The sequence below is a fragment of the Lynx canadensis genome, chromosome C1, assembly GCF_007474595.2.
Source record: "Lynx canadensis isolate LIC74 chromosome C1, mLynCan4.pri.v2, whole genome shotgun sequence".
NCBI classification, from domain to species: domain Eukaryota; kingdom Metazoa; phylum Chordata; class Mammalia; order Carnivora; family Felidae; genus Lynx; species Lynx canadensis.
The window spans coordinates 195,206,724-195,232,674 of record NC_044310.1 but is presented as its reverse complement, the minus strand read 5'-3'; the positions used below and the strand labels follow the sequence as shown (position 1 = coordinate 195,232,674).

Here is a 25,951-nt window from a genome sequence, read left to right as displayed (position 1 = left end):
AATGTCCTTGGGGGGCAACCACCACGCAGAAATGAGGTCTGGCTTCATGAGGAGGCACAGACCATGTTCTTTTATTCCTCTTTGAAATGCTTCAGACTTTACTCTTCAGCTCCCTCCAAATTCTACTTGCCAAACATCAAACTCTTCTCTATGAGTTGTGCTCCCTCTCTCTCTCTCTCTTTTTTTTAAAACCCAACAAGCTTTTGAAAGCTTTTAAAAGGCAAATATTACTTTTATCCTTCACAGTACAAGGTCTGAAGATCAATAACCCTACTGGGTAAATCTTAAATGGATCACACCGAGGTAATACCAAGGGATAAAATAAAAGCTGAGGGCAGTGGAGGAAAGTAGTTAAATCACTACAAAATTATATATTTTTTTAAAAAATTTTTTTTTTCAATGTTTATTTATTTTTGGGACAGAGAGAGACAGAGCATGAACGGGGGAGGGGCAGAGAGAGAGGGAGACACAGAATCGGAAACAGGCTCCAGGCTCTGAGCCATCAGCCCAGAGCCTGACGCGGGGCTCGAACTCAGGGACCGCGAGATCGTGACCTGGTTGAAGTCGGACGCTTAACCGACTGCGCCACCCAGGCGCCCCTACAAAATTATAAACATTTTTATTAACTGGCAAATGGAATGTACCAAAATGAAAAAAAAATCAATAAGTGAGCAAAGGGGTTTACTACTAAAAATGCAGGGTTGGGGCACCTGGGTATCTCAGTCAGTTGAGGGTCTGACTCTTGATATCAGCTCAGGTCATGATCTCACAGTTTGTGGGATAGAGCCCCGTGATAGGCTCCACGCTGGAATCCTGCTTGGGATTGTCTCTCTCCCTCTCTCTCTGCCCTCGCTACTCACTCTCTCAAAATAAATAAACATTTTAAAAATTAAAAAAAATAATAAAATTGCAGGGTTGACTAAGGCAAAGTTTCGCCAAGTGTGAGAATTAAAAATCAGGAAAGCCTTCACTGATAGATAATGAGCTTGATCGGGCAGTCCTTGAGGCTGGGAACCCCAGGGATAACTTGACTAGCATCTAACTTATGAACAGTCAAGAATGTTTATCCAGGCTCACTCCTGGAGTCTAAAACCATATAAATGTTGCGACGAAACATGCACTGGTCTTCTTCTTCCACTAACCCTAAGGATCTAAATACAGTTAAATGCATTTGAGTTTTCTTATTTCCACATATAGGAGACTAGTGGGTAGGAAATAAAAGGGAAAACCACTCTAACATAGTGTGAAAAGAAAAACCTACGAAATAAGATAGCAACTATCAGAAGTAAAAGTCACCAGGAAGAAATCAGACACTACCTGTGAGACTCTAGTGGCCTCCTCCAGGAATTTTTTCATCTCATCCTCAGAGAATACCACGTTCATGGCTGACCCACTGGAAATGAAAGGAGGACAAGTCAGTTTCTTTCATCGCTTTGGAAATAAAGCATTCTGGTCTTGATTGCTTCTCAGAACAGTTCCAGGCAACCTCTAGTTCCAGTCTGGACTGAGTAAGAACTTGCTTTTTTTCTAAATTAAGACTTTACTCCATTTAATCATCAGAACGATCAACAAAAGAGTCACCCAAGTTGGGGGTGAGAACTGTGATAATGTCCAAAGAGAACCACATAGCTCTAGAGATGGCAGTAACTCAAAGTTTGTCCTTTCTGATTCTGTGTTTTCACTCTGCTGGTTCCAGGAGATTCTTAAATGTTAACAACATTCATCCCAGGATCTAGCTATTCTTTCCCCGTTCTTCAGAGGTCATTGCCAATGGCTGATCTTACCCACGGGTCTGCTGTCAAAGCAGGTCATTCTACTACCAACCAGGTTACAAAAGAATAAAATTTTTAGTAACATTTGCAAATATAATGTACAGGAACTGACTGAAAGGTATTCAACTGTGTCCTTCTCACTAACTGCTTGAGAAAGAACGCTGACATCAATTTACACTGAATTTTGATATTTTCAAAGTGAGATGGGAAGGCAGGAAAGAAGGAGGAATAAGAGAAGGGAAAGAATAAGGAAGAAACACACTACTTTCCACTTCTTTTTAAAAAGTAGCATTTTCTTTACCTTTTCTACTCTATAACAAAATTTTGCATAAAGAGCTCTCAATGTCTAAGACGGGAAGGCTAAGGCAATAACATTGATAATTCACAGTATAGGAAACTGGAACAAAGAGACAGATTGCAGAGATCAGAAAGGCAGCACAGTAGTCAAAGCTGCTTTCTGCAGCCCTCCCTTAAATGTCTGCGTGTTGTTTAAATTAATTTGCATTAATACCTAAATGAAGAAGTATTATTTGACTGTGATTTACACAAAATGTCATTTAAATAAAAAGGACAGTTTTCCACCTCATTTTAAATTTTTCATTGTTTTAAAGGACCCCATCTCAAATTCCATTTACACTTTCAAATGGTGCACAGCAAATTGTGTTTCTCTTATTATCCCCTGTTCAGTGAAGTAGGTGCTTACATGTGGTAACATCTGAAGAGATGAAGTGATAATTCAAAACTTCTCCTTTGATGATAGAACTTCGTTTCAAAGTTTAATATAAAAGATCCTCACTTTCCATGTCCCTCACCATTACAATTTATCTCTTAAAAAATGTGCTCTCAAAAACTCAAAAGTTCAGACCAGAGGCACCATCAGGAGGTGTTGACAACAGTCTGAGACCAGCTGCCATTTCTGTGTACTGGGAAACAGATACTGGAGACAGATATCCCGGGTTTGTTCTGGCTGGTTTTCCTTTTTAGTTTTAGTTTTTTTTTTTTCAATTGTTCTCTTCGCTAATTGAAACTATCCTCCCTCAATTTGGCAAGGAGATGTCGTAAGCCAGGCTTCTAAGACGGAGGATATAGACTCTCACTGTCACTCCGAGACAAACGCAGTAAACTGAAGGTCTGTGCATAGGTCCTCCATCCAGCCGTGTTGGTTTGGGGATTGTGGATGGATTTACAGATTGCATATGTCAAAGTCAAGTGCAATTAGCATACAGCATGCAGTTCTGTATCTCCTGATTTTTAAATCATTACTTTGGGGGAAAGATATATTACCTCAAAACATAGGAAGGTCTCAACAAACAGGGGTAGCCCACAGACTTCGCAAATTCCAGTGCCTCGTTCTGATTGATAGAAACGACAACAACAAAATGCACAAATAGTTTAAAAGATTCAATAGCTCTGCAGAAAGATATCTTTAGAACAAGTGGTAACACGACTCTTTTTATTCTTTCTCTCAAAAGACACCATTAAAATGTAAATTGGGCATTCGAAATATATAAAATTCCTAGTTTCTAATTCTATATATCAAATCCAGTTCAAAAATAGTTTGAATGTTTTTCATTGTCTGAATCTTAATGAGAATACTCCTACCAATTTGTAACCAACATTTAACCGCAATCATGGAAATATACCAGCTTTAAAGTAAAGTCACTAAGCCCAGTGTCTTCTCTCTGCCCTGGAGCTAATGTCTGCAGTAGTTAACATTCATGCTACGACTCTTCAAAAGCGAACATTAAAACAGACATGTGTTTCTCTCCTTACCAAAGTGTTCACAGCTTTCCAGGGTGCCTGAGCCACCTTCAGCTCATCCAAGACAGCTGAGAAGATAGAGCGATCCTCGGCCCTGTCTATCTGCAGAGGGCTCGTGCCCATGATCTTGACACCATTCTTGTATAGAGGGACTGCCAGGTTGTTTGGAATCTGACCCCCAACTGATATGATGCAGCCCCCGCATGCCTGTAAAAGACACCCACAATATCAGCCACTGGGGCAACTTCACGGTGACTGCACAACTGCCTTCATTTCCTTAGTGAAAATGCTTACCATGCTTTGATACTTGCATTTCTCCCATCAGTCGATAATATTAAGTTATGCTACAGAGATAAACAAACTTGGTTCTTACTTTCCAAGCACTTACATGCTTAAATCTATGGAAGAGTTCCATACAATTACACATGATTACCATATCAAACTTCCACACAACTACACATGAATGTGTGACATTTACATGCATGACAATTAGAGAAAGGAAATCTATCCAATTAATATTTTCACCATGTACTTTACACTGTAATCAAGTGTTCCTTGGACTACTATTGTAATTTCCTAAATAGACATAGATCTCTCCTTCTCACACTCACTTCTCCTGTTCCCCTCCACCCCAGCCTTTCATATTCAGATTAATTATCCTACAAAACTGCTTCACCAAGTTACTCCTATACTTGCTTTCTCCAAAGTCTCCCTTTGCCTAAAGAACAAAGTGTAAACTCATCCCCATCAACGGGACAATTAAGACTCTCCAGCTTGACCACAGGGGAAGGGAAGGAAAAATAAGATACAGAGAGGGAGACAAACCATAAGAGACTCTTAAATACAGAGAACAAACTGAGGGTTGATGGGGCTGGGGAGCAGGAGGGTGGGGAAAATGGTTGATGGGCATTGAGGAGGGCATTTGTTGACATGAGCACTGGGTGTTGTATGTAAGTGATGAAATCATGGGATTCTACTCCCAAAGCCAAGACTATGCTGTATGTTAGTTAACTTGACAATAATAAGATAAAATAAAATAAAATAAAATAAAATAAAATAAAATAAAATAAAATAAAATAAAATATAAAATAAAATATAAAACATTAAAAAATAAGACTCTCCAGGGGCGCCTGGGTGGCGCAGTCGGTTAAGCGTCCGACATCAGCCAGGTCACGATCTCGCGGTCCGTGAGTTCGAGCCCCGCGTCGGGCTCTGGGCTGATGGCTCGGAGCCTGGAGCCTGTTTCCGATTCTGTGTCTCCCTCTCTCTCTGCCCCTCCCCCGTTCATGCTCTGTCTCTCTCTGTCCCAAAAATAAATAAAAAACGTTGAAAAAAAAAATAAGACTCTCCAGCTTTATCTGTTATTATTCTCCTCCCCTCCAAGAAGACCTCCTACTCAATGTCCCAACTATGTGCACTCCTGCTCACAAGCATTCTGCCCCACTTAACCTTCACTGCCTTTGCTTCTTTTCTCCTTTTGTCTTCTCCCTTATCTAAACTCTACATAATCTCTCCACTAAAGTCCAGTCTAAATCTTACCTCCCATTTGTACACCCTCTCTCTTTTACTGCCACCTTGGCACCGTCTACAGTACCCAATAAACTGATGTGAGTACCTGTTTCCTTACTATTTGCCTGACAAGCAGTCTCTGAATCTTTAACCTTAATCTCTTATGAGCAGTCAAAACATCAAGATTTTTTTTTAAAGTTCAAAGTCCCTTCCCATCTTAGTTCCCTCTGTGAAACTCTGTCCAGGCTTCATGTCTGTAAAATTAGAATAATAATAGCTGTTAGCTTCATAAGGTCACTAGAAAAATTAAATAAGATAATAAACATTAAAGGCCTCACACATTATAAGTGCATAAATACTACATTGTTATTAATATTAGAAAATATTATTATATCTGAATGGCCATCTATCTTGACATAATTTGTATTTGTTTTAATAACCTAATGAATATTAGAACTGCTGAAATAATAGATGTGCACCAAATGTATTTTATCATTATTTGAAATCAGTCTGAAATACTCTTAAAAGGGATAAAGCTAATTTCTCTTTGATGAGAGAAATTATATTACTGCCTAAACAAATACCCTGCAATTGAGTGCTTAAATGCATTGTAAACAGTATGGAAAACAATAATCCACAGTTCTGCATATTTATAAGTGCACTTAAGCTTCTTTTATCATTTTTATGTTCAATATACATCTTTGCAGAACCTTTAAGAAGATTTATTCTTTGTACTATAATAATATTTTTATTTGCTTATTATTCTTAGTTTATTAGCAGAGTTAATATTTTAGAGGCTTAAAAACTAATTCCTTGATTAAATGCATACAAAAAGTTTTTTATTTGAAAGACTTCAAAATAATTTCTAAAATTAAAAAAAAAAAAGGAAGTACCAACCTATAAGCAAAAATTAGAGTCCATTGCACTAAATGGGAGCTCAAAGTTAGAGTGAAAAGTCTTTAATTAATAAAGACACCAATAATTTTCAAAATGTTCTATGAAATTGATTTTTATTTTTTAATAAATAAGCAACATTCAAAACAGTAATAAAATAAACTGCTACTATTCGTTAAGGATATTACTATATGCCCTGGACCATCTGTTTCGACCTCCACTCTATCCCTCTGAGGTAGATACTGCTCTCCCCATTTTATAGCTCAAGAAACTAAGGCTCAGCAAAGGTGAAATGACTTGCCCATATTTCACATCTACCAAATACAAAGCCAGCACTAGAACTCAATTCTTTACGTACTTTAAAGTAGCTATGCCTAACTAATAAACCAAATCTTCGAATCTTAAGCTAGCTCTATTTTTCTACCTGGTTTCAAAGGTGGTTAATGTTAGAGGATACAAGGAGAGCTATTTCTAAAACATTCTTTTTGAAAGTGGTAGAAAAACTTTGTCTGCATAAAGATCATCACTGGAAAGGCAAATATATCCACAGAATGTGTTAGAGTAGCAGGTGATGGTTAAGTGCACATTTTGTCCACACAACAAAAGGAATTCAGTATAAGAGAACATGTTTGTAGGACGAAGTTAATAAAAGACAGTTTTGTGGAAGAATTCCATCTTAAATTGGCCCCAACTCTAAGCACAGAACTAGCAGGGGCTCAGGGAGAAGAACTTGGTATCCCACATGGGCAAATTAGCATTATTATCATAACTGTTTAAGCCAAATTAGGTTTAAATAACTCACTGAAATAAAATATTTTAAAGTTCAGATATTTCACAGATTTCTAAATACTCCAGCCCAAAAATAATTCTAGTAGGGTCCCAAAGTTCCATTGATCCTACCTAGATTTGTTTGTATCTTTTCACTCAGTTTAGTTTTCTGTTTTATTTAAACTTGATTATCACTAAGCTAGGGCAACCCCACACAAGAATATTTCTGAAACAATATTCAAGCTGCAGTAACCCCACAAATATATTTTTAGTACTTTTGTTGGTCCTTATTTTTATGGGCCAATTAAACGCTATATTATAGACAGAATGCAGGAGAGAAAATTTATCTAACAGAAATAGCATTCATGTTAATTCATTCCATTCATTCATCTTTTAACTCATTAAAAGATGGTCCTGATTTTTGTAATTTCATGTATTATCTGTAATTTATAAATCTCTACTCTTTGCACACCTGTCTATGAGATTGATCATGCTTTCTTATTTTGGAATTCACATTTTAGTAAAAAACTTTCAACACTTTAGGCAGACCCTTAAGATTATATTTAATAACAGTTAAATCAAATGCTAGGAATGAAACCCAGTTCTATTTAGAGTCATTCATTGCCTAATGGGTTTTGTCTATAATTAATTAATGTCTGTCATTCATTCATTTAACTCAAGTTGTGTTACAGAGGTACCATTGTATATATATTCATATAGTATTAGGTGTTAAAAACAGAACAATTTTCTCATTAATCAGAGTACATTTTTATGGGGTATGATCAAATAAGTTATTCATTGTAAAAGCAAGAAAAATTACTTAAGCAGGACTCAAACTAGATAGCAATATCGTAAGGTGTCAGGAATATTGCCTGGAAATTTTAGACTCAATCTGGTTTTTAATGAACAAATAAAAAAATGAGAAATGGGTCTTACATAGGGCTGGGATGTAGAATAAAATTAATGTTCATTTATATAACTTTTCAAACAATGAGTTTTCTTTTTTTTTTTTTTAATTTTTTTTTTCCAACGTTTATTTATTTTTGGGACAGAGAGAGACAGAGCATGAACGGGGAAGGGGCAGAGAGAGAGGGAGACACAGAATCGGAAACAGGCTCCAGGCTCTGAGCCATCAGCCCAGAGCCTGACGCGGGGCTCAAACTCCCAGACTGCGAGATCGTGACCTGGCTGAAGTCGGACGCTTAACGGACTGCGCCACCCAGGCGCCCCAAACAATGAGTTTTCAAAGGAAAAAAGGGAATGTGAAGTTTAGACAGGATCTATGTGATTCTTATTCATTGCTGTAGCCTGTGAAGATTATTACATAGTTCATCCCTGAGAAAAAGATTTAATAATAGATCTAATAAAAGAGAAGCACAGTGTTGCAACTTCTATAAACAATGTAATAATTTTCAACTCATGTACCTCAAAAAAGCTTGAGAACATCCTTTCCCTTATAAGGAATGTCCTAACCAAAACTGTGAACTAGGCAAAATACCATCTATCAAATCCAACCCTCGTAGATAGCAGACTCCAACTTCTCACTTTCTGGACCCTTCCCCACACTCAACACCCAAATTTAAAAAAAAAATCAAAATGCAGATTCCTTCTCAGGGAGCAGAACCCATGGACACAATCACAAGGAATAAATGACTTAAGTTTAAAGGGCTGCTTTTTATAAAGTATAAAAAATGTCTGCAGCCAAAAGAATACATCACTGTAACATTTTCTATTAAAAAAATAAGAACAAGTAGGAAGGAGATTTTAGCACACCTAAAATCTCTCACTCCACCTCTCATCAAGACTTCTTTCCTTTTTGTGTTTGTTTTTGTTTTTGTTTTTTTAAGTAGGCTCCATACACAACATGGGGTTTGAACTCATGACCCTGAGATCAAGAGTGCATGCCCTATAGACTGAACCAGCCTGCTTTACTCAAAGGGCATGTCACTTTTCTGACTCCCCTTTATGTTTTCTTTAGAAGTGCTTCCTTGTTGCCATGGAAATAGCCTTGGTCCTGAACTAGACCAAGAGACCTGAACCAGGAGACCCATCATACTTTTTATTATCCTATACAACTATGTACCCTTGGAAAGCCTATCGTCCTTCTAAAGTGACTCAAATGTGTGCTTTGAATAAGTTTAGATGTGCTTCCAATTTTCTGCAGATTTACTACTGAATGTCTCAGTACCTTCAGCATCACTAGGGGCATCCAAGTTTGGATTACAGCAGTCTGTCTCCTAGAGATTGTGAGGATATACACGACAACCTCATAGAAGGAGACATATATGTATATGTATGTATGATATGTGTATACAATAATAAAACATTTCCTGTGGGATACTCTAACAAATACATCAATGGAATGTTGTTCTTATATTCTCCCATACAAAATTTAAAAATATAGGGGCGCCTGGGTGGCGCAGTCGGTTAAGCGTCCGACTTCAGCCAGGTCACGATCTCGCGGTCCGGGAGTTCGAGCCCCGCGTCGGGCTCTGGGCTGATGGCTCAGAGCCTGGAGCCTGTTTCCGATTCTGTGTCTCCCTCTCTCTCTGCCCCTCCCCCGTTCATGCTCTGTCTCTCTCTGTCCCAAAAATAAATAAACGTTGGAAAAAAAAATTAAAAAAAAATAGAGAGTACCACTATAAATGCCCATTAGCTTCAAAGAAGGGCTAATTTATCTTTTACCATCATACTGAATTCAGTTATTATAAAAGGATCTCATTAATATCCATGTATAACTGTATCCAAAGGCAGTTGTAGAATTTTTTAATCTTTCCTTAAAACATTTCATGGTGAAATAATTAATTATGTGTAAAATGCCTGCTGTGATTCCTATAATCCTTGTTAATATTTTCAAACAATTATGTAATTTTTCACATATTTATGTTATGGGTCCTAGTTTTATTCTAATGTCTTGAAGGTAGGGATTTGGTTTTATAGCTCTCTGACCTTCTGAACCTAGTATTCAAGTACTCAACCTAGTACACTAAAAGGTACTCAAGATATATTTGTAGAATGCACTTGTTTTGATCCCCACCTGAAATGAATCTTAAGAAATTGTTAGAAAAAAAAAAAAAAACATGTCAGAGAGAAAAACAAAAATTGTGCGTACTCTACCTAATGGTTCAATTTCATCATATGAAAAGATTAGTATACTTAGCCCCAAATAGACAACTGTGATGATATATCCATCCTTAGTTTGTCTATTTTTGTTTAATGTAATAAAATCATCATATGTTCTGGCACTGAACTCTATACTTTACAATGTGACTCCAACCACAAACCTTGTTATCTTCACAGAACCTGCATGTAGCACATACTTAACACTCATGTGGTTCATTAACAACACCAAAAAAAGATGAAACACAGAATTGAAGAAATTTCCCCAAGTCAATGAATTGTCAAGTCAAAACTTGAATTTAAGTACTATGGCCCTCAGTATTTTTTTTTTTCTCAGTAACCATATGAATATACATGGGAATGATTCTATATAGCAGGGAATTTAACTGTAATAACATCAAAAGGAACAATCACTGGACATCACTCAAATCTTCCAATAGTTATTTCTTAACTGTAAAATAATTTAATTAACTTTTTCTATAGACTTATAGTAACCTGCGATCATAGGAATTCACAGTGAAGATATTCTCAGTAATATCAGAGGGAGAGAGGAAGAGCAACTATCAGAGAAAGCTATAAAAGTACCGAAATCATTCAGAATGAACTCATGGATCTTAAACCGAAGACTGATGGCTTCATCTCATGGCACAAAGAATTAACCGGTCTTTGTGAACAGCTGACTTTTCTCCTGTGGGGACCACTCATTACTGAACCATAACAACACATGAACTAGAGGGAGGCTGCTTATTGTGTGTCTAGATGACCAGTGAAATCATTCTGCAAAATATTTTGGAGGGTTGTTTTGTAGTAGTTAATATGTGTTTGGCATATGTTACCAAAAGAGTTGTCAATCTAGTTGGAATGCTTAGAAAGAAAAAAAATAATCACTCTGTGCCAGGGCCTCAAGACTCTAAGGCTGGGATAATTTTTTTAGAGTTTCGCTACAAAATTAGTCAGTGGAAGACACGGCAGCTCTTTCTCCTAAGGGGAATTATAACTTAAATCTACATATATATATATATATGTATATATATATATATGTGTGTGTGTGTGTGTGTATGTATATATATATATATATATACATATATGTATATATATGTATGTATACGTATATACATATGTATATATATATATACATCTATAAAGTATGCACTGCATATATTTTTCTTCCTTTTTTTCTTTCCTTTCTCTCTCTGTCTTTCTTTCTTTCTTTTTTTTTCCCCCTCTTTTTACCTCCTGATGGTAGATATCTAGGATTCTCTCCAAAGATAACTCTTCAAAGTACAGTTTGTCACACTCATCAAAGTCTGTGCTCACGGTCTCAGGGTTGCAATTCACCACTACTGTCTTCTTGCCAAGTTGACGCAGTGTGCGGATGCTGGAGACAGCACACCAATCAAATTCCACACTGCTGCCTGCAGAGACGGTGAGATTGGAAAAAGGGGTAAGAGAAACGTGAAGTTACAACACAAAGAGCAGAGAAACATATTGCCCGTCAGTCCAAGTCTAGGAAGCGAATGCCCTTTCGATGCAATTTTTTAAAATTTCAAAATGTAAATTTCAGATCCATTATGCACACTACATTAATAGTAGGAAAAACAGGGACTAATTAAACAACAATGACATGTTGGCTTGTTTTATATGCTAAGTTATCCATTGGGTAATCTCCATATCTGAAACACTCAGAACGTCAAAGTTAGTGGGAGATAATTCTAATGATAAAAAACAAAAACCCTTTTGAGGCACCTGGGTGGCTCAGTTGGTTGAGCATCCAACCCTGGGTTTGAGCTCAGATCATGATCTCATGGTCCGTGGGTTTCTGATCCAGAGCCTGCTTGGGATTCTCTCTCTCCCTCTCCACCTACCCACCACCCCCCCCCCCCCCCCCCCGCTTATGTGCTCACTCTCTCTCTCTCAAAAGAAAAAAAAAAGGAAATTAAAAAATAAACTCAAAGTGTACAAACTGACCTCAGTACACAAAAATATTTAAGCTAGTGATTGGAATACTTGAGTTCTTGTTTTAGTTATTCCACTTGCTCTGCTATCTGAGGGCTAAACCAAATGATCCCTGAAGTGCCTTGTAGCTCTGACATATCTTGATTGATTGGAAAATCCTGTCCTTTCCAAGCATATCCTTTTAAGCTTGGCAAGGCCACCCCATGCAGAGTGAGTGACCTTCTAAAAAGTAATTCAAAGTACAATAATGGCCTAAATACCTCAAAATATCACCTCTACTGGGATGCATAGAAGTGAAAGTTCTGGGATTTGTACTAATCCTTTGCATTAGGATTTTGTCTCCTAAAAACTCTTGTCAGAACAGTAACTTATCCAAATATAGTAGCATGCTAATTTTCACTATCAATTAAGTATACACTTGATTATCAGCTCAGCTAGTCTGCCCTGGGTCCTAAGGTAATGCAGAATTGTCACATAAATAAGGTAAAATTTGAATAGGAAGAAAGAAAGGTCTAGAAAAGAGAAGGGTAGATCCTGATGGAAGTGTTCACGCCATTTAGCCATAGGAAACTAAGGTAGTAAAGTAATAAACACTTTTGAACTACTTCAAGATTTGGCCAAAAATTGCTAAAGTAGTATATCCAGAAGCACTTAATTACTTACAAAAAACTAAAACAAACTATGTTTAAAGTAACAGAATAAGACTACATACATTTTAAATTATACATTTTATCATTTCCATACTAGAATAATCTGCAGAGACTAAATGTTAAATACGCTTGAGAAATATCATGTCTATTTAAATATACACTTTGTAACTGTAAATTATTATTATTATCTCATTATTAAATGTCTAATTTTAAGTGTTGGGTGAGATGTAAGAATTTCCAGTGGGAATGTTTTAATTAAATTCTATAATGCTCTGCCTATGAACCAATGAGAAAAGCTGTTGGCATTTGATATCAACAGACGTCATATATTCACAGATCTCATCTACAAATGTAATTTCTGGTTGATGTATAAAGTTCTTGAGCAAATATAGATCTTTGTGTAAAACTATGCCAGATGAGGAAATGTCAAAGTGCAATTCATTCCCCAACCCCAGTGAGAGGCTCAATTTCGTTCATGAGGATAAAAACATAAAAGGGTGACATAATGAAAAGGAAGAAGGAATTATAGTTGAGACCTGCAATTGAGTACGACTTCTATCACTTAATAGCTAAATAAACTTGGGCTTTACCTGTCTGAACCTCAGTTTCTGAAATTGCAAAATACTTATTATAACATCATCTATTATACATAGTTCTTGGAATAATAGAATTAACATGTGTGAAAAGTACAACATAAACTGTAAAGTCCTATGTAAATATAAGTTATCACTTTACCAATATGATATGGACCACAGCCTAACACCATCATTCCATGGTCATCGAAATTGATATCATGCTCCTGAGGAGAAAAAAAAAGAAATTATTATGTGTTATTCTTCAATCTAATTAAACTCTTTGTCCTGTCACTGAATGTATCTTTCTCATCCTTTCTCTTATTGATGTGTGCACTGTATTAGTCTCTAGGAATCCATAAGCATAAAGTATAAACTCTACTTATTCACAAAATATAAGTTCAATATATTTTAATTAAATAGCCACGAGAACACACCACAATTGTATGTTCATGTAACCATTGTCCTTATTCTAGTTGTATTTGTTTGATTTCACCATTTTAAGGCAGTTCTGAAAAGTCAGTATAGAAATACATTATCACATCTGACCTACATAATGTCATTTTTATTACCTAGATTACTAGATAACCAAAAACACGAAAATGTATATTCCCCATGGTGACCATTTACTAAATCTGGAGCTTTCTACATACAGCAATTTGGCAGTTCCTACCTGACCATTGTAGGTAACATAGAGGTAGTTTGTTACTGATGGGTATTCTGCAGCCAGTGTATCAATCTGCAAGAAAATATAAATAAATAAATAATTACATAAATAAATAGGGATTTTAGTCCCTTTGTTATATTTTTTCAAGAGTAAAACAATTTGCACTGCATTCGTATTCCTTTAAGGCCTCTTATTGCCAAATATAAAAACAATAAAAAGGTAAGTACAATTCAATTACTTTCTAATTCTGAAAATGAGGTGGGGTGGAGGAACAATGATGTAATCTAGTTATCACTTGAGCAATAAATGACAATACACACCCAGAGCATCATTGATTCATTACAGTAGTATTTCTCACATACATAACACAATCGTTATATGGTCAACTAGTTACCAGGAAGACTTACCCAGACAACTATCTAAAGCAGCTCAAATCAGAGCAAAATGACCTATATGTAAGAACGTTTTGGGTCTGCAAATGAATGCATAGAATTTAAGTTACCAATGGCACTGAGCAATGGAATGACATAAATACCATAAAGCATGGGGAAGAGGGGAAGGGGACAAGGTCTCATTGAACATATTTTGAAAAAGTAAATCAATTCAGTTCTCAAAGGCCAGGAGCTTAGCTTAGTGAGCAAGAATTCAGGGCCAACAGGGCAAGCTAGTGTAAGGCAGGTGAGAAGGAGGAAAGATAATTGCTGAATAGAAAATATTCTGCATCAAGCCTGAGACCAAAGGCATGTGCCCCCCCGCCCCCCGCCCCCGAGCACATGGAGAAAAGTCAATGATTTTAAAGGACAAAAACCAGCTGGTGGTACTTTAAGCCAAGGCATCCTTCTACTGTAGTCAAAAAAAAAAAAAAAAAAAAAATCACAACGGTACACCTATGAAAGTTCTTGTATGATTGTCATGAATACTAGATGAGCTCATTATGCCCAACCCTATCACAATGAATACTAAATGAACCATAATGATGGGGCACTTAAAATAAAGTATTACCCTGTAAAAAGTTAGTGCCAAAAGAGATAACTATTCTTTTCAAGAGGTCAGCCACCATGCTAGGGTATTTCAAGTCCTTCTATTACACTAAGGATTTATCTTATTGCAGATATATCTGCACAGAGGTCAAAAAGTAAAGGAGAGGTCACTTTGATTTTTTTTTCATTTAGGCAGAGAAAACCATGTACTCAGTCCTACCTTTGCGTCCCAGTGCCCCTTCAACCTTTCCCTTTTAAGCTTATATCAAACCTGTGCTGAATGAAACTGGTGGCATCATGGGCATTGACTGGACAAGTAGAATCACTTCTGAATTCCACCCCTCTTTATACCGGCAATGGCTCTATGAGTGGGTGCCTACATTTCACCCTGTGAGGAAAGGGAAATTCCTTTACCTGTTTAACCCAAGGGTGGATGTTTTTCTTTAGCCTCAGCTCCCTTGTCTGGGCCTCAGTCAGCCCGAGGCATTTTGAAATCTGCTTGTCTGAGAACCCAATCTCCTTTGCCTTTTTCAGGGTTTCTTCTGTAATGGACTCACTAGGAGTTAATGAAAAAGAGAGATTCAAGTTTAGAACAAACACAGTAAGGACTAGTGAACTGTTCAATTTCAAAAACACCAAAGTCTCCTTATTTTCCATCTTCAAAGTGTTGAGATCTTTTAAACATACACAAATAAATAACCCACTAAATCTTCCAGCCTCTATGAAATCTAGTATTTTCAATGATATTTTCACCTTTTCAGACATGTGGTTTCCTACTTTCACACCCATGCACCCTCTTCTCTTCTTACTTCCTGGAAATCGCTTCTGCATTTTCTGTCTTAATGACTTTCCTCTTTCAAAATAATCATGGACCTTCCTCTTACTAAGTCCAAGAGGCTTTTCTCAAGTTTCATCTCCTTAACCTGTCAGCATATGACCTGCTTAATGTTCCATTCTTTAAAGATGTCTTCCTCTGGCTCGGGTAAGTTGCTTCTCACCCAACTTTATTACTCATATTACTCACAAAAATGACTTACTGTTTTTTTTGGTTTTTTGGTACCCCCCGCGCAAGTTCCTATCTTTTGTTTCCTGATTTAAGACCAAAGGCCTGGCTACCTTCTCTCTCCCTCTAAACTTAACCACTGCCACTGGCTCAAGCAACATAAGTAGTTAATAATTCCCAAATCTGTATCTCCTTCTCTAATGTCTGAATGATGCTCCAGGTCTCCATGTATAGGATCTTTGAGAACCCATGTATCCCTGGGCATCCAACATTGCATCAGACTGGGTATCCTTTCCATAAACTGCCTCTCTTTACTAATATCATGTATCTGTCTATGTTGACAAGATAGTTCTCTGGTTTTATGATTATTTCCCATTCAAGTTAGATTTGTCTCCTCACTTTCCTGATGCTCATTTCCATAGTATAGACTGTATTTGTATTGTTTCTCTCACCGCGAACGCCTTTGACATTCCTTTTATCTACCCAACTGCTCTCCAACTCCCAGCCAGTCTTTATAGGTAAACTAAAGCCAAGTTTCATCCATGAAGACTTCTCAGTTTGCCCTCACCCACTGATCTTTCTGGACTCTTCACTGATTGATTTGCTTGGAGCCAGGAGCATAGTTGGAACCATACTGTTTAGCATATCAGTATCACCAATATTTTTTATGTTTGTTAGCTTTTATTCACCATCCAATTTTTTTTTTTTTATGCTAGATTCACATTCCACAATGACAAAGAATACGTTTGCTCATTTACCAGATCATTCCCACTGATCTGTAGACTGGCCCCCAGACAGCATTCAACAAATATTTATTAAATGGAAAAGGGAAACTGGACTTCTATAGCTTTTATAGAAGAGAAAGAGTTATTGAAATCACCTTATAACTATAATTCAAAGTGTACAAAAAAATAACTTGTAAAGAACCAAGGCACAGAAGAATAAAATAGTTCTATAAAAGTATAACTAAGTAGCTATGGACCAGCTATTTCAAGCAACGGTCAATACAATAAAATTCAATTATAACATTTTTATAGTCAATACAATGAAATTAAAATATAATGGTGTGTTCTCAGAAGATGTAATAATAAATAAAACATTTTCACTGAAATTCTGCTAATAGCATGCAGTTGAATTAAATCTACTGAATTTTGTTCATTCTATTCTTCAATCTTCTTTAATTAATTATATTCTGAGTTTAGATTAGAGAAGAGAGAATCAAGCTCATATACTTAATAGCTATTTCTCTGGCTGTTGGATATCAGTATAGTTTGGATTTTTGCAGCTATGTTTCGTTCTACTCAATTTGCTTTTTCTTTGGCCCTTAAATTTCCTTCTGTATCTCAAGTTAATTAATTATTTCTCCCAATAAATTTAACGTCTCCTTTTTCTATTCTCATTTTGATTTTTTAATCTTCCCAAGTATTTGATAAACATTCTCCCAGAGCAACACATTTTCCTGTCAAATTCTTGATTATAATCTGATTATTAGCAGTCACTTGCTATTGTGCTTCATGTTCTATAACTATGCTGTCCAATATGGTGGCAACTAGCCACATGTGAATGTTTAATTTCAATGTAATTAATTAAAATTTTTTTAATTAACATTTAGATTCACAATTGCACTAGCCAAATTTCAAGTGTTCAATAGCTATACATGGCTAGTGGTGACTGCATTGGATGGTGCAGATTACAGAATATTTCATCATCACAGAAATTTCTACTAGACAGTGTTGCTCATGAAGATACAAAACAATATTTGAGATAACGGAATGATAGAGAGTGATTTGAGACATTTTATGGAGAGATAAGCTATGTGGTGCAATGTGAGGTCAGAGAAAAGAGATAACAGTGTGAGCGAATGTAGTTGAGAAATACTACGGCAGTAGAGGGATGAGAACAGAGCCATAAAGAAAGTTCAGCTTCATATGGATGAAAGAGTTGACAGATGTACTACAGGCAAGGGCAACTGCATCTGCAATGATTTGAGACAGTGATCGGCATGGCAGGTATAGAAAACATATGGAGGATTTGTAGTTAGGAGGAAATCATGAATGGTGAAGGTAGGGCAATGTCATTCGTTGTCATCCTTACATGTGTGCTTTAACACTTAGTGAACATGTGCTGTGTCTAGGGCTCTGTGCTACCTACTTTAATGATGTAGTGATAAAGTATCAAATCTCTACATTCAGAGAGGTAAGAGTATATTAGAAGGCAAACAAATAGCCATAGATGTGTCTGCACGGTGAGACGTGCCATCGAGGAATGTAGAGACGAGAAGGCTGTGGCTTGGGGGAAATGGTCCCACAGCACTGGAGAAGTCTGCAAAGGCCTTCCCCAAGAGATGACTGCTGAGCTCCTAGGGCTTTTGAAAACACCCAACTTTCTGGTGTTTATCTTTAGTTATTGCAAAAAAGAAAACATTTTGAGACAAAAGCGAAGAATAATTTGTTTGTTGCTATTTGCTTTGGAAACAGATATTTTCACTTTTCTTGCCAAGATTATGTTCCTAAACCAATTGCTCATTTGTTTACGTGCAAGTGTGCATTCAGCCTCGAAGTGGAAGTGCTTGATAAATAAGCTACTTTCTAAGTTAGAACTATGCATGATGTTCTTTTGAAAAAAATATATTTAATTGTGAGTTTTGCGAAAGATAAATCATATTAATGTTTACCTGCATGGTGAAAGGCTACCCATCTGCTGTGTGACCTGCAATTTTGCTTAAAATGTAAGTATGAAGCTTGAGTTACACGGAGAAATGCTGTACACATCACATTAAGCCAATTTTTACCCTTAGATTTTTCTAGATACTTGCTAGGGCATTTTCCTATAATTGTGAGATAGCAGTAAAAGAAAAATTAAGAATAACCAGATCTTCAGTAAGACATTTCTTTATTATTGCAATAACTATTTGAAGCAAAACCCATATTATGGTACTCCATCAACAACCACACTAACTTAAATGACTAAATCCTAACCCTGAATAGCAGCAGTCCAGACACACTTAAAGAAACATGCCTTAAAAGAGCCATCACACCTGTAATTATGACTATGGACTAGCAAAAATGCAAGTCCTCCAAGTCCAAAGATAACCAGAAGTAATATATTTGTCTTTAGCTCCTTTGGTCATGTTTTTCTATTTTTTCCCTTGTCTTGAATGATTTATTTTTATTTCTTCTTATACAGAATATCAGTCAATTCTTCAAAGGTTGCTATATTGCTTCAAACGAAAACTATAAATAATGGTATTAAACAAACAAAAAAAGAAATCATTTAGATTCCTCACATTTCTATTAGGGATGAAATAAATTTGCATTTGTTTTGTCCACATTCAGCAATGCAGTCTTTTCTATTGCTGAAATATGCATAATTCCTCTTATTCTTTTCCACGAAAAGAGTCCAAGAGAGCATATAAAGACATCTCCAGCAAACATGCAAAGTCTTCCTCCCCCACTCACCAAATAAAATTGGACTCTTACCAACAAGCAAATAAAAAGAAAGAAAAAAAGAAAAAAGGAAGACTGATTGATAGAATTGGCCTTGTGCATAAAAAAGGACAGTAAATTAATTCTGTGCTCAGTTCTGGTGGAAAAAAAAAAAACAAAACAAAACAGCTATCTGTCACAAGACTAACTCAATCATTACTACTCGACATAGAATCCCCACCCCAGAGAGTTTTCATTATGTAAAGGGGACGCCCAAGAAGAGCAACGGCAACATGGAATAATGAATCACAAATGATAGAATTTTGGAATGGGGTTGAAAACTACCTCTCCATAGGTGCCCCCTCAATTCACCTGGTGAGATTTCCAAAACAGCTTTATCAAGCTAAACTTGCAGAGTGCGTGTTTCAAGCTCACAAGCTGATTCGCAGAATATTTTCTTGGTGAGCCCAAAACAGCTTTAACTTTTGCTCAATATTCAAACGGTTAGACCAATAGCATGCTATGATGTTTTTAAATGTCTTGAAAATTAGGGTGTATTGAATTGGAATAGTATATGAATATAATCATGTTCATGTATCTTCATTTGAATGCAAATATTGGGTAGGTATGTTCATATGAAATTCAAAGTGATGTATCTTCTATAGTATTTTATTTATAATCTCTCTGGTTATTAATTTCTGCTCTTCAGACATGTTCATAAAATAGTGCGAAACACTTGCCAATCCTCACTGAGAAAATACATGTTGATTCTGACCCACCATGGCAATCACAAAGACATGGATAACGTAGGTCCCTTCCCACATTCCATGCTACCCTAATACTCCTGGATATGTAGAATACCAAGACAGGAAGTGGCTTGCCTCCCTCTCTACATTTCCCTCATTCACTTTCTCTGCTGCTTTTGCATAACACAAAGCTGGCTGGCATGTCATTACATACGGAAAAAAATTGACTTTATTCCCTACTTGTTCCGATACAAAATTTTATTTTGAGTCCCATTATAATAAAATAAAAGAAGAGACAGTTTGAAGACACGATTCATTAGCTTTGGGCCAGTGATTTAGATAAGGTTAAACCTCTTCAGAGTCAAATGCAAGATGAATAATCTTAAGTGAACATAAAGCTCATTTAACAATGTGGAGATTCAGACACATGTTCCTTGTCTTTATCTGCCCATATTGGGCTGTCTTCCATTTTGCCTGCTAAAAAGAACTTCCATCAGAGCGAGATTTTTTTGAAAAATCAAGTTAGATGAAAGCTTATTTTAGTGAGACAGGGCTATAATATTTCTATTTTTCAAAAGGAAAATAAAAACCTTAATTTGGAACAAACTCAAAATAGAATAATTACTAAAAGAAATATAAATGCTGAATTTGTAATTCAAGACTGCCTTTTGAAGCCTCAATAGGGAATGCTCCATTTATATTATATTGTAAATCAAGGGAGCATTATCCCAAGCAAGAAATGTGATCAGCTGAATGGGGCACATTGCACAAAAGCGCACGTTTTTAAAATATGCGCAATAAATTATCCTATTATCAGGTACACATTTGTGTGTACTAGTATGTTTGTGTTTATCTTCACTGTGTCCTCTAAAGCTTGCTACAGATATAACTCGTCTTTCCCCTTCCAGCTTTCCTTGCCTTCAGCGTTCAAGGGCAAACTCTTCAAAAGTTACACTTTCATCATTGCATAATAGCATCTAAACAATAAAACAAAGAAACACCAAATAGCTGTGATGCTGGCCTTTTCAAAATCTCTAGTTCCTCTCCACTTAGCAGCACAAAATGGCAGTTCTGAAATTTTGGAGGGGGAGGAACATCTTCAAAACAATCAGACTTTTACATTCCCTGCCATAATCTTTTAGTGGTGAGACAGCATGGCTCAGCCTCTACCGAGGCAAGTCTCTGTTGTGTTCTCTGGTTGTATAAACAATAGGAGCCTTTCTCCTCCTCCTCCTCCTTCTTCTCTCTCTCTCTCTCTCTCTCTCTCCCCGACTTCCAATGTAGATTTTGTTGTTGTTGTTGTTTAAAATTCTACCCTGTCATCTCCGAAACTTCCTCCACTCACACTTAGTCTTCAATAATAAATGATAAAAGGAAATGGAATAAATTCCCCTTAATGAGGAAATTTTCACCTGGCATAAAGGAACTGGGGAAATCTATTAACTGACTGGTGAAACGCCTGCAGCATCGCAATTACCAGGGGACCCAGCACACTTCACACAGTCCTCTCTTCCACTTGACTGGCTTTTATCTGATCCACCAACTCACAAGTAATACTAAACAAATTTCCCTCCAGATTGCACAAGCTCTAATGTGAAAATGAGCACTCCACTTGGCCTACAATTATGGGATGGGCTTGCGATTTTATTATTATCTTCTTTTTAAAAATCCCCTAAAAGGCAGAAGCTGAGAGAAGCACTAGGGCCTGATGCTCTGTAACTACACCTGCTTTAAGGACAGAAAACTGAGTTAAGGCACATGTTCTCTACCCCAACACCCTCACGTCAGCCTCCCCCTCAGTTTTGCATGGCTTTGCGGATTATTTTTGGCACTTCACAGGTTTGAGACCATGCCACAATCACAACCATGCAATCGGGGGCGAAGTTATTTGTCTTCTCATCTTTTCTTTCAAAAAGACAGGCTGTTACCTCTTTCCTTAAGAGAAATGCAAAAGAGGGGCACCTGGGTGGCTCAGTTGGTTAAGCACCCGACTTCAGCTCAGGTCATGATCTCACAGTCTGTAAGTTCAGGCCCACATCAGGCTCTGTGCTGACAGCTCAGAGCCTGGAGACTCACTCGGATTCTCTCTCTCTCTCTCTGCCCCTCCCCCACTCATGCTCTGTCTCAAAAATAAACAAACATTAAAAAAAAAGAGAAATGCAAAAGACATTTTTTTCAAAAGCAGCAGTAGTATTTAGAAAAGCAAAAGGATGAAACCTAGGCAATTGGGTGAATACTACAATTTTCTCCTAATTTTTGAAAGCACTGTGTTTTGTTTCTGTATAGCAGTGAGGTATTTGGAGAAATTAAAGAAAACCTTGATCTTTACCTCTCATCTATGGGACAAACAATACCTGGGTCCAATGTTCATGTTGAAAGCATGCCATCAGGAAAACTATCTGTTAGGATCTGGGTCGACTTAGCACCACTGCAATAATGCTACACTATCCCAGGTGATCATTTTCAAGGGATGATACACTTAAAACTGCATTTCACCTTAAAGGCTACTAAAAACAACAGAATCCTCCAGAGGAAACGCTTATAAAGCAATTGATACTGTAGATATTTTTAAGTAGGCAATTTTTAATTTATGAATCTTATGTTCATTTTCTTACTCATCTTTAGTGACCCCAATAATCCAGAAATATTGTGGTATTACTTTCAATCTGGTAAGACCACTTTTATACTACTGACTATAATATCATGATTATTTTCTATGAATACCAAGTAATAATAATGGGGAAAATGACCTGATATAGGTTTCTTGTAATTTTTGAGCCACAATAAATCACATTTTATATCTCATTGATTCCTAGTTGACAATGCTGTGACTCTTATTCTCTGCCATAGATTTGGTAATGATGAAAAATAGGTGGAAACCACCCTGTCACAGTAGTAAGTCACGTCTATTAGTGTAAAAGAAAGTGTTCTGGGGCACCTGGGTGGCTCAGTCAGTTAAACATCTGACTTCAGCTCAGGTCATGATCTCAGGGTTCGTGAGTTCAAGTCCCACGTCAGGCTGTGTGCTAACAGCTCAGAACCTGGAGCTTGCTTCAGATTCTGTGTCTCCCTCTCTCTCTGCCGCTCATTCACTCTACTCTCTGTCTCTCTCTCTTTCAAAAATGAACATTAAAAAAAGTATTCTGGGGCACCTGGGTGGCTCAGTTAAGCTTCTGGCTTCAGCTCAGGTCATGATCTCAGCGTTCATGGAGTTGAGCCCTGTGTCGGGCTCTGTGCTGACAGCTCAGAGCCTGGAGCCTGCTTCCAATTCTGTGTCTTCCTATCTGCCCCTCCCTCACTCGTGCTCTGTCTCTCTCTATATCAAAAATAAATAAATGTTAAAAAAATTTTTTAAAAAGAGAGTGTTCTGTTATGTTCAAAACAGCATGCTTTTATTAATCAAACAGCCTTCACCTGATCAGACTGAACTAAAGGGAGAAGTGCATACTATGGAATATTGCTTCTGTTATTTCTGATTAATACATTTACTTATAATTTGAAATCCATTCAATATACTCTTTCCCCCAAATTAAGATGTATACAGTAAGCAAAATCCTGGATTTTCCCATAAATATAGGTTTCTTATGGGTCCAGAATTTAAATCCAACAAACAAAAATAAATGCTGTACAAGGCCTCAGTAGAAAGCTGAGATTAAACAAGCATTCTTTGAGGTTTGAAAATCTGTTATTTCACAAATAAATTTATTTGAAAGCCCTATATTTTAAAACCTCTCAATTACCTTTGTTTAAAGCAAGTCATGTTTCCGTAGAATAGCTTTCCAACTATCATGTGTGTTGTTCCACACAACAAATGTACAACTTTCAATATATAACTTTCTTTGACTTCTAGAAACTATTACTTAGAATCTAAAATAAATCACTTAACCGAAGCCTAGCTACCAATAAACACTGCATAGATTTTGTTTTCTTGCTAAATGTAACATACATAGAAATAATTTTTGATCAAATTTTTCTAGTTCTTAATGAGCAAAAAAGCCTTTTCTAGAAAGCCTTTTCCTAATGGAAAGTCATTTCTAGGAAGATGTGGAAAAATTCTAGAAGTAAATTCCTGATGACATGTCACATCAGATCTATGTTAATTTGAGGATCACTACCTACATGGAAATCAAAAATCTTTATCACCGAGTGTTTTCCAGAAGAAGACATAAACATAATCATTACCACCCATGACAGCAAAAAGTCTCATTTAGTTCATGCTAATGAATATACTCAAGAGCAAATTGAGTTGCTCTCCTTTCAAGATGCCTAGAGCAAAGATGGTCCATTAAGTGAGTCCAATAGCTAAAGAGCAGGTGTGGTAGGGTAGGGTTTGAGGTGGTATCTGTAATGTCACCATGGCCACACTAATACTGATGTGACTACATGACATGACATTACATGACATGATTACATTATTATCATTGTGTTGAACAGGGAAACTGCCTGTTTCAACCTTAGGTATGTATCACTGGCCAAATCTAGAGTCAGGCTCCAACTCTGCTGAGAAAAACAATCACATCAACCAGATGAAATGATTAACACGTGAACTGCTAGCACCAGGCCAAGCAGGTAATAAGTGCTTCGTAAGTGCAAATGCCAGGGGATGAGGAAGAAGGGGAAGAGCTGGTCCAAGAGAGGAGAGAGAGGAAGAGAAGGAGGGAGAAAGCAGGAAGAGCAGTTAATCAGAACACAACCGCTAAGTCATCTACCTTAGGCCCCAGCACCTCAGCGTTTCACAGACTTTTCCCTCCTCTGCAACATTCTTATGTATCTATGCCTCGAGGCCATGAGGGCTACCACACTGTGTACTCCCTGCAAATAACAACTGATCTTCTGGAGAGCATGTGCACCCAAACATTTTCTACGCTGTCAGGAAGCACGGCCACCACCCTATGCTCCTCAGGCCAGCAATCATGTACTTCACCTTCAAGGGCTGCCTCAGAGGCTTGATGCCTCCATAAAGACATTTCAGGTATGAATAACAGATGAAAATTTTCGGGGGGTCGTTGAGTGATTGATTATCTAGCTTCTATAACTACAGCAGAGGTAGATTATTTTGTGTAAAGGTCATTTCCATTGTATACATCAGGAGCTTTTCACTGACCTGCGTTAACATGGAGGATGAGGTGTTTACCTCTTATTTAAAGCAAAATTAAATGGATGTGTATGTGTGCATATGTATACAGTCTTTTATTTGAAATATGGCAAAATGTAAAAGGAAAACCCTTATCCCGGGTCTCCATATCCTTGAAAATTCTGCTTATATTTTTTTAAAGGTGACTCACCAGGGCTTTCTCCCTGCCAGGCCCCTGTGTTTTCCCCACAAGAGTTCTAGAGAAGGGCACATCTCTTACAAAGCTTCTGCTCTAAGTGAGGTCAAGGATTCAGAGAGGAAAACACACAGCTCACAAGTTGACAGCTAAGGAGGAACTGATCTCCAGCTGTCTGATTTAAAAGTCATATCTCTAAAAAGAAGCTTTTGAAAAGGGTTAGTGATTAGAACCGCAGGCAGAAGCCCTGGGCTAGATTCCTTGCTTTCCCCTGACTGGTGTGACATGTACTATGACACACGCCTCGATGTGACTCAGTTTCACCATCCACAAAAATAGAATAGTGGTATTTTCTACCTGTATTGTAACAGAAATGCATTTAAGGTCACCAGAGAAATACGGATCTCTGTATTATAAATATTGTTAGTCTGTATTTTTTGCCTTAACCTTCTTGCAGGTTAATTAAATTAGAAACTTCATTACCATTGTAAATACTTGTGAACATTTTTCACAAAAATTTTTAAAAACACCTGCAATATTGAAAACCTAGATAGTTCTTTGTTTTTAATGAAAAATATAATTTTGGCCTGTTCTCAAGGGACCATCGAGATTTTTTTCATGCCCAGACAGGAATTATAATGCTTCCAGTATATACAATCTCTATTTGATAATATAAAACAATTAGATAAACCCCCTGTTATTAGAAAACAGTTTATTCAAAGTATTCCTACCTAAACAGTAGATATACAGTCACTTAAAAGAATGAAAGTGTAAAGATGCTGATTTACAATGTCTTCCAACACAGTGAGTGTATATCTTAGACTATATGTTTTTCAGGCCATCATTTTGTGAGTCTCT

At 36.9% G+C, this 25,951-nt stretch overlaps 1 protein-coding gene across 1 annotated transcript in view; it reads right to left on the bottom strand.

Annotated features, from left to right (window-relative positions):
• The window catches only part of CPS1 (carbamoyl-phosphate synthase 1), a 128,591-nt gene that overhangs the window by 29,245 nt on the left and 73,395 nt on the right, over positions 1-25,951 (bottom strand). The window contains 7 exon segments of the mRNA XM_030323767.1: positions 1,318-1,393; positions 3,057-3,124; positions 3,546-3,740; positions 11,058-11,239; positions 13,166-13,229; positions 13,676-13,741; positions 15,064-15,205. Coding sequence (XP_030179627.1) covers positions 1,318-1,393; positions 3,057-3,124; positions 3,546-3,740; positions 11,058-11,239; positions 13,166-13,229; positions 13,676-13,741; positions 15,064-15,205 — 793 coding nt within the window.